The 10,170-nt window shown below is 39.2% G+C and overlaps 1 protein-coding gene across 1 annotated transcript; it reads right to left on the bottom strand.

Moving 5' to 3' along the window:
* Positions 1-4,637: 4,637 nt before the first annotated feature.
* Positions 4,638-7,544, bottom strand: LOC144014921 (homeobox protein engrailed-1-B-like). The gene is made up of 2 exons (XM_077515224.1): positions 6,468-7,544; positions 4,638-5,223 (listed from the first exon to the last, which is right to left on the bottom strand). The coding sequence occupies exons 1-2, from the start codon at positions 7,009-7,011 to the stop codon at positions 4,904-4,906; spliced, it is 864 nt and encodes a 287-aa protein (XP_077371350.1). The 5' UTR covers positions 7,012-7,544; the 3' UTR covers positions 4,638-4,903.
* Between the last annotated feature and the right edge of the window lie 2,626 nt (positions 7,545-10,170).

Genomic DNA, 10,170 nt, shown 5'->3' with positions numbered 1-10,170 from the left:
AAAAGTACAATGTCTGTCCCTTTGTAAATGAATGGGGAAAAGTTGATATTAAATGTTAAATTGTGCAAATACTGTCAGTAATGTGGAATCAGACGATATATATACCCCAGAAGGCATCAATTTTTGAAGCTAGTCGAAATTTGAGCAGTGTAAATTGGTCGTATTATGTGAGAGTTGTTACGCCGCAAAAAAGTGTGGAGAATAAAAATCACAATAACATGTGGGAATTTATTCCCACAATAAAACACAGGTTATCTTAAAAATTGTATTGTGTAAAAATTGGTGACACCTGATAATTTGTCTTTAATGCAAAATGAACAACTCCTTAAGAATTGTTTATATTTTGCACCTGAAAGCATAGAGAATTTGACACACTCATTTTATGAACTTGTGCATGCACATTCTCGAATTATTTTTGTAAAACAAAATGTTTTATTTTAATGTTTTATTGCAGTCCCTGCATTGTATGGCTGCTATTATTATTATTATTATTATTATTATTATTATTATTATTATTATTATTATTATTATTATTATTATTGTTGTTGTTGTTGTTATTATTATTATTATTATTATTATTATTATTATTATTATTAATATTATTATTATTAGCATCATTTTGAAAATATTTGGTAAGTTTTTTTTTTTTTTTATAACTCACTTCAAACCTGTCAAAGAGCTATTATAGAAACTAGGGATAGGCGAGTACCGATACCAGGTATCGGTATCGGGCCGATAACAGCCTTTTTTCAAGTACTCGAGTACTCGTGACGCAGACGAGTACAAGCGACCGATGGCAGAGGGGGAAGACGTTAAGTGAGTCCTCCTTGCCTGTAAGTGGCGCTAGCTTGCAGCAGTTTTTCACCAAAACTTCACCGGTTTGGAAATACTTCAAAATTGTTCATCTTAAACTAAAAGAGCATTTTTGTGTTTTATTTTGAGCGTTAAGTCTATTGAAGAGTGACTGTGCTGTTTTTTTGTTTTTTTTGTCAAAATTAAAGGAAATATATTTGTTTAAAAATATCTTTTAGTGATTTTTTTTAATTTGTCAAAATGTACTACTGGTATCGGCAGTTGGTATCGGTATCGGTGAGTACTGAGGGTCTGAGTATCGTTATCGGTATCGGTCTGGGAAAAAAGTGGTATCGAACATCCGTAATAGAAACCAATAATACATATTTGTTGCTAAAATAAAATAATCTCACTGTGCATTGCTATAACAACTAAAGTATGTTATCCCCATCAGAGCAGTTTACACGTTGTAACATGTCATGATGGATGGAGCCAATGTGAGTCACTTCTCATAGTTGAGTGCCTGTAAAAGTGTTTTTGTGCGTCAAGTGCCACCGATTGCAGTAGAATATCGAAATACGGATTTAGGTGAGCGTGCCTGCGTGTGCACGTTGAGGCTATCTTGAGTGTAATTTTTCCTCAACACCGCATGACGTCACGAGAAGAGCTACTTTTTTGGAGATGCACCTCTGCAATCGTCTGTGCTCTTTAAGCACATTATATAACATCAGCAATCGGCTGCGCGCGCTTACTTGTGTCATTGATGCCACCTGCTCTGAATCCAAACTCTGTTCCCCTTTAAACATGTGCGATTTCCAGTGTGTATTCTCCTTTTTTATTGCTTTCATTTGCATATAAATTAAATCCATATTGTGCCTGCGAGGCAGACTATGCTAACTATGCAAACGATCCCTGGCTTTTCTTTGTTTTACAGATAAACCCTTGGCTTCCCTAAATGACAAGGTGGGATAGAGAGGGGGTCCTCTCGCCGTTTCATAATTGTATGAATTTTAAATACACTGTCATAAGATCCTCTTCCGCATTCACAGCAGGGAATTTGACTATCATTATAGTGTTCGAGCTGTGGGCTTGGCTGACCGTGAAGAGCCTTTTCACCTCCGTTCACACATGCGGGCCAGATGGCCAAACTGAATTTAGAGGCACGTTAAGGCCTGCGGCGCGCGTGCGTGCGTGTGCACGCACGCACGCACGCGCGTGTCTTTCCCAATCAGAAACCTTCGCATTCATTCCTCATAATTGACATGAACACTTGACGACAGCGCCAATGCAGTTAACACACAGAGACGTTACAGTGCAGGGCTTACATTGAATTCGATGTCAAAAAAGAAAGAAATATAAGACCCTAATATCTAATATTAGGGGTGTGCCAAAAAAAATCAATTCATAAAAGAATCGAGATTCTCATTTATGAATCGAATCGAATGGATATTAATATCCAAAAATCGATATTATTTATTTATTTATTTATTTATTTATTTATTTATTTATTTATTTATTTATTTTTTAATCTTCTAATCTTAAAAAAATATTTTATTTATTTATTTATCTATTTATTTATATATTTATTTTTAATCTTCTCATCTTAAAAAAGGATTTTATTTATTTTATTTATTTTATTAAAAAAAAAATAATATTCTACTCTTTAAATAAAAAAAATGATTTTATTTAAATTAGACATGGAGAAGAAGGGGAAAAGGCAGTTGTAGCCCACATGCTTTTTTTGTGGAAAAAGGCACTTACAATACAAAATGAATAAATGTTTAAACAAAAAAACTAAACAAAAAAAAAGACACTTTAATGTCTCTATTTGTCATTTTGTCTTGCAAAGCAGACTGGAGTAGATCAGGACAATTTTTTTTGCATATCTGTAAATTGAAGCAGAAATCATTTGCCAATCAAATAATTTTGAATCGAAAATCGTTTGAATCGAAAATCGATTCTGAATCGAATCGTATAGACCCAAAAAATCGTAATCGAATCGAATCGTGAGACAGTCAAAGATTCCCAGCCTATAATGAATATGAATTAGTACATTTTAGGAAAGTGACATTATATGCCAATGAAAGTTTTTCGATGAGCTTCACAGAAAATATGGGTTTAATTTTGTTTCCCCTCTGTTTTTCCCCCTTCATAAATATCTGCACAATAGCAAGATCTAATATCCCGTTATCAGTGACACTAGAAGAAAATTATTAAGACAATATTGTGTTATTTTTGCTCTTAACTGCGTTGAGGTATCTTTCTAACATTTTGGTTAAATGAATTGGTGAGTACGATCTGAATTTACGACATCATAAAGCTGTTAAATTCTCTGACTACTTTAAGAATTATTATTTTGTAAATGTACATTTGTTGATAAATACAGCGGTGTTGCATTCATGGACCGTGTGCGGGTAAATCTAAGTGCAGTGGGCGTATTCTTATATGGGGGGAAATCACTTTTGTGTCCTATAGGCTACTTTATAATAGGCCTACTAATTTGCAGGCACAAAGGAGAACACTGGAGCAAATAAGCGACCGAAACACTGAGAAGTCTGAGGCGAAATATCAATTATATTCCAAAAGCAGTCGAGTAAACCGCATATAGAAACACGCAGCGAGTCCCTGTCCCTGTTTGTCATTACTGAAATCAATTAAAAACACAGAGCGGGCTTATTAAATTGCTGCTTTATAGGCAGATCCCAACGCGAGCTGCTTGAAATAATTAAAGGCGCCGAAAAAGCGGAGGGCCGTGAAGTGCACGCATGGCGCTCCTCATGCCGCAGACTTCTGCAAGCTTGTTAGCTCTTAATTACATCATATCCAAAAATCATTTGCGTATACGGAACACATTCCATAAGCGGAGATGATACAAACAATTCAGACAACAGTCGATGATTATGTATTTATGTTTATGCTCCTTTTAATAAAAAAATAAAATGTGCATATATATATATATATATATATATATGTTTTTTTATTTTATTATTTAGATTTATTTATTTATTTATTGATATGCATCCTCTTGTGGAATAGTTAAAAAAAAAATCAGATTTTTCAGGAATGTATACACGCACACACATAAATAAATAATTGAACAAATACACACACGTACACGCACCCCAGCACACACACACACACACACACACACACACGCAAACTCGCCATTGCACTCTTTCATACATTTTATAAACGATGCTGCACTTACATTAGCTATATTATGAATTATGTGTGTTGACATGTTGACGCAAATTGCATTTTAAAAACACAATAAATGTTGTCAATCTGTTCTCTTGTTATAATGCATCATCACTATAATGTTTTGTTTTGTTTTTCCCCCACACAGGTCTATAATGTTTGGTTCACCAACAACAAATGATATAAGCACGTTTACGTATACATCCAATATTAAAATTATACATATTTATTGTGTACAGTATGTGTGACCTGTTTAGAGAAATGAATGAGAATTCACGTCATTTTTTTTTTCATCATAAGTCAAATTTATAAGCCATTATTTGCCTATTATTGTTCATACACGATCTTCTGAGGCTTGCGCGTGCGCGCGCGCGTGTGTTTACACCAGCTTGATGTTGACGAGGTTGCTGGCAACTCGCGCTTCCTCTAATTGGCTCCGTCGCATCGGCCTCCCTTCTAATTCCGCCGCGTTATTGAAAACGAGCGCGACGCGCAACAATGACGAAACATTCTCCAGCATTATTTTGGCTTTCTCCACAAACACGTGGGGGGGCACAGACCACATCAACGCCCCCGTCAGCCGCGTCAACTAAAAAAAAATAAAAATAAAAAAAATAAAAAAATAAAATCGGGAAAGAAAGTCCAGCGAGCTCGCGTCTGTTTTTCCTTTTAATTTTTACATGTTGAATCCATACATGTGAACATATGAAAATCTTTGGCTTTTCTGAGTCTGCGATGTGTGAAGGGAAACATGAAGGGGGGCACATTATGCATCTTCAAAAACAACCACGGGGTGAGAGATGGGGGGGGGGGCGGTGAGCTGAGGGGGATTAATTAAATATACTCGTATACCACATGATAACTGCAGCGGCTATATAAACTTTTTTAATAGCAACGATGTCCATATTAATAACTACTCGCTGTCCTCCTTCTCGTCCTGCACGGTGGTGGTCGAGTGGTTGTACAGTCCTTGGGCCATGAGCTGCAGCGCCAGGCCGTTCTTGTAGCCCGTGGCCTTTTTGATCTTGGCCCGCTTGTTCTGGAACCAGATTTTGATCTGGGACTCGTTCAGGTTGAGTTCCTGGGCCAGCGACTGTCTTCGCTGCTCCGTGATGTAGCGGTTGGCCTGGAATTCGGCTTTCAGTCTCTGCAGCTGCTCCGCCGTGAACGCCGTCCTGGGACGCTTGTCCTCCTTGCTGCTCTTCTTCTTCTTCAGTTTGCGTGTCCTCGGCCCTGGTGTGGAAACAACAATGGCACGAACACGTAAATATCCACGTGTGACGAGCCCAGAGAGGGTTCGAGAGTGCAGCTGCGGCAAAGCGGACGAGGAGCGGGCGGGCGGGCGGATTTTCTGCGAGCATCCCCCGAATAAGCTAACGTGTGATGGAACTCCTCTTCACGTCCACCCAGAAAGGCACCTTGGCATGAAAACGCTCCCGTGCTTCTTGTTGAAGTCGAGTGCAAATATAAAACGAGCGATTGTGACAGCTGAAGTATTTTTATTTTTTTTTGTGAAGGAGCAGGCACGCTGCAATTATACGAATCCCACTGCACTTCATTGCCTGCTCTATGAGTCACATTTTCAGCTTTGATTTGAGATAAATCTGAACAAATTGGAGCGTCGGGGAAAAAAAAAATACAGATCATCAAGAAAAATTACACAGATTGAAAACATCAGCAAACTGAAAATGGCCAAAAAAGGGGCAAAAAAAAAAAAAAACTTTCAACACATCACGGAAATGAAAAGTCCGTGTAAACACAGCACACGCGGATATGCTATCGAAATTCATGTAAATGGTGTGATTGAAATTTAAATTACAATTTATAATAATAATAATAATAATAATAATAATAATAAAGTCACTGCCCGTGCAATATAGTTGTAAGACAATTTTTTTTTAAATATTTCTTGAGGGAAAAACACTGCACATGCACCTCCTATATAATTGCATGATGTTAATAAACTTGTTTTTCTTTGTTTGCTATATTTCTTTAATTAACATTCAGCATAGGTGCACGTACAATTAAATAAATACATGATTGAATTTTTTTTGTTTCAATTTGTTTGCATCACTGAGACGCTCGAATATGCATTGCCTATATAACGTGTTCATATTTTTAAATAATTTATTAATGAGCAAGATTTTATTAAATTAGTGCATTATTGCGAGTATAGCAAAAATATATAAAATTTAAACTGCACACAAGTTCAAGATTTTTAACTTTTGAGTGCATGAATCCACAGAAAGGAAACGTCTTTTTGAGAGATGCTGGGGGATTTAAACGACAATAATGAGCATTTCATTCACTTTAATATTCCATTTTTTTCAATAAAATATACCTGGCGTGTTGTGATCGGTCGAGTTATCGGGTCAATATGTAAAATTGTCAAACAGATAAAAGCAGTGTCTGTTGTTGAATAATAACTGCATGCATAAAACCATATGTTGCCGCTTGGGGGGCTTTCAGCGCCTTACCAGATGAGGGCCGGTCCGAGTATCGCGTGCAGTACACCCAGGCTGGCCACAGCATGGGCTTGTCCTTCGCCGCGGGCAGAGTCGCTCCATTGCCGCCGTTCACGACCACGATGGCGGACGGGCTGTCGGCAAACCTGCCGCTCCCGTTGCTCGCCGCTTCCGCTTGTTTGGCCGAGTTCTGCTTGGAAGCGGGCGACGAAGACGACGACGACGACGACGACGAGGACGAGGACGGCGACGACGAGGCGCTGTCGCTGCTGCAGTTCGAGTCCAAGCACAGGCTGCCGGCGTGCGGCCTCGCCGCCAGCGGGTTGATGTTCTCTCTGCTCGCCGTCTGGTTATTGCGCTCGCGGTAGCCGGGCTCCCGTTTGCAGCCGAAGTCTGGTCGCAGGATGTTGTCGATAAAAAAGTTGGTGGTTCTGTGAGCTTGCTGGGCGGCCTGGTGGGGGAGGATCATGGGAGGTGATGGCAGGTTCGGTGACAGGGAAACGCTCTCGTCCTCGGTCGAGTCCCGGCCGCCGGCGGGCTCCTTTTGCTCCTCCATGGCTATAGTGACGGTGACAAATGTCGGCCTCGCCGCGACACACTCCACTTGTTGCTCTCCCGCCCCTCTGTTGTCCAATTTAGTCGCACCGCATGTAAAAACAAACCTTCGGGGCCCGAGTGAAGCCAATTGAGTAAAGTTTTAACGCATTAGCCGCCAAGACGATGACACGCCCTCACTTAATAATTTTCCAAGAGATGGCATAGCGAGCGACTATATAGCCGCGCGTTCTAAAACACTGCACTGCTTCGGCCCACTGCAGGCTAATATGTGTTCACTCTTCCCCCAAAGTGTTGTCGTCCTTCTCCGGTTCCGGTCTGCCTCTTACAACCCAGCCGCAGCGCAAGGGCGAGTACGCGCGTGCGGCCGACCAATCACGTCGCGAGACCCGGTCTGTCACAACCCGCCTCGTCCAATCGGGATCCCGGGATTTGGGCGAGCGCGTCTGCGAGCCTCGAGTCCACAACAGCCAAGCTCGAGGCGCGCTTGCACATGCACCACATTTGCAGGGAAAACAAAAACAACCAACTAACGCAACTTAAAACATGGTGTGCATGCCATGCATACCAACATTTCCATTAAATTTATACTTATAGGTCAATTATAAAAAAAAAAAAAAAAAATCAGTCACTTTTGTTCTCCTGAAAGGAAAAATTGATCAGAAAATTAATAATAATAATAATAATAAAAATAAAAGAAAATACAGGAATAAATATATTGACTATAGGGGTGTGCCAAAAAAAATCGATTCATAAAAGAATCGAATCGATATTAATATCCAAAAATCGATTTTATTTAAATTAGAAATGAAGAAGAAGGGGAAAAGGCAGTTGTAGCCCACATGCTGTTTTTTTTTTATGGAAAAAGGCACTTAGAATAAAAAAATAATAAATGTTTAAACAAAAAACAAAAAAAGACCCTTTAATGTCTCTATTTGTCATTTTGTCTTGCAAAGCAGACTGGAGTAACGTCATGACAATGTTGTGCATATCTGTAAATTGAAGCAGAAATCATTTGTCAATCAAATAATTTTGTTCGTTTGAATCGAGAATCGAAAATCGATTCTGAATCGAATCGTAGACCCAAAAATCGTAATCGAATCTAATCATAAGACAGTCAAAGATTCCCAGCCCTAATATTGACCTACATACAACTTATGGAATAGGCCTATCTAATGATAAAATGATGATCAAATGTTAAATTTCAAAATGTAATAAAAATGTGAAATGTCAAATTTCATCACATATGGAGCACAATGTTGACAAATCGGTGAGAAGAAATATATATTTACATATTCACAAGTTGACAGCACAGTTTTGATATTTCCTCAAGGAAAATTTTTATTTTTTTTTAAAGGAAGTGTTTTAGCTACGAGATACAACTTTTATCATCCTGCATGAATATTACTGTGAGGTCAACATACAACAGCAGTCTTATATAGCTTCCATAACGGTCTTAACGTGTCCGCGAAAAAGTTGCTTTCACGCACTAATTGGCGATTTGGAATAATAACATTATTAATAATCATAATAGCGCGGACGTGTTGATGTTTAACGCAATGAAATCTTTATCCCACAGGCCGGAGTCGGAAGCCGTGGCTACTTAATTAAATTCCAATTAGGACAGTATCAGCATGCTGTTTAGCCGCAGCACCTTTTGTGCGCAAATGAGCACTCAGTCTGCTCTTATCTTGTGCTGCAAAGAGGGGCTGCTTGAGAGGGCCTGCAAAAGATAATTTATTGCTTTTAATTAGTCTTCATTCCGCCCGATCGGGCCGGTGTTCATCACCGGCAAAGGGCTGAATAAAAGCCCAGTGAAAAGCGCTGTCACCGGTCCCTGGCAGGGCCCTTAATCAAAGTGAAGCAGGGGCCCGCGTTACAAGCCACGTCATTTCCAAGGTGCTGATAAAGCTGGTTGAATAATAGCCGGGGCCCTCAGAGACACCATTTACAGAAATGACTTTATTGACGGCTTCACGTTGGTAATTCATTTTAGCTCTCATGTATTGGGAGTCAGATTTGTCGCCGTAATAGGATGATAAATGCACGGACGGACTTCAGCCTCGCTTTTATTGAGTAGCCTATATACTACACATACACCACCACACACACACGCACACACACGCACACACGGGGAGGGGCAAGTAACGTAATGGTCTTTGTGAAAGAAAATGCACGACTGTGTCTCTAAATAAGAATAATGCTTTTATTTATTTATTTTTTTTAAATTTATGATATGTACATCCAGCACATAGCAAGTTGTCAACCATTAAAAAAAACAACAACAACAACTTCAATATTAAACATGTACCCACGCTAATTGTTCTACATGGTGCAAGTAGTGTCATTGCATGGGAACGCGAAAATACTCTTTTGCTTCGTGTCCCAGTCATTTTTTTTTATTAATTCACCAAAAAGTGGCATAAATTGACTCCATGTAAAAAAAAGAATAATCAATTTTCAGTGTCAGTTATGTATTTATACCACAAGCTCTAGCTGGAGGGAAATCAAATCAGATTCGATTAAATTCAGAATAACAATTGTTCTCGTAATGATAGCATGTTTAAAGAAAACATAATCGAAACAGACTTTCAAAATATGCGCGTACGACTCGAGACGCCGCCTGCAACTGCAAGCTTTCACAGTCTCAAAATCGACTTTTTGTTTCACTTCCACTTGGAAATTTCCTGTATTTATATATCACATTTAATCTCGCCTGTCTGTGGAAATAAATACACGAAAACCACATCACCAGATGCGCTTTTAATGTCTCAAGCCCTCAGACAACCAAATCACCGAGACGATTGCAGTCGCGTCGACTTGTGGGTGAACTCTCTGACGGCTTGTGCTGACACCTAGTGGCGGAAAGAGGGAGTCGTGGGAGGCATTGTGACGTTGGCCTATTGTTTAATTTAGTTTTGATATTTAAAGATCGAGAGGGTAATTAAATGCGCCCACACGTGTATGAATAAATAAATAAATAAATACTTTAATGGTGGGGAATCTTATGATGGCCAAGACACGCATTTCTGCACGGAAATATGAGGCGGGAAATGTTCACAGCCCTCTTCTGACATCTACTGTCAGAAGTGTAGAATGCATTTTGACTTGGTTTTCAAGGCGCAGACCGAAATCTCAATTGTTCGTGCATACACATTTA

The sequence above is a fragment of the Festucalex cinctus genome, chromosome 2, assembly GCF_051991245.1.
Source record: "Festucalex cinctus isolate MCC-2025b chromosome 2, RoL_Fcin_1.0, whole genome shotgun sequence".
Lineage (NCBI taxonomy): Eukaryota > Metazoa > Chordata > Actinopteri > Syngnathiformes > Syngnathidae > Festucalex > Festucalex cinctus.
Note: the sequence above shows the minus strand (reverse complement) of the source record. Positions and strands in the feature narration are given on the sequence as shown.

Excerpts from the sequence above, each read along its gene's own strand:
- LOC144014921 (XM_077515224.1), bottom strand. The coding sequence starts at position 7,011 with ATGGAGGAGCAAAAGGAGCCCGCCGGCGGCCGGGACTCGACCGAGGAC. Across the intron at positions 5,224-6,467 it reads CTCGGACCGGCCCTCATCTG|GGCCGAGGACACGCAAACTG; the intron begins GTAAGGCGCTGA and ends TTTCCACACCAG.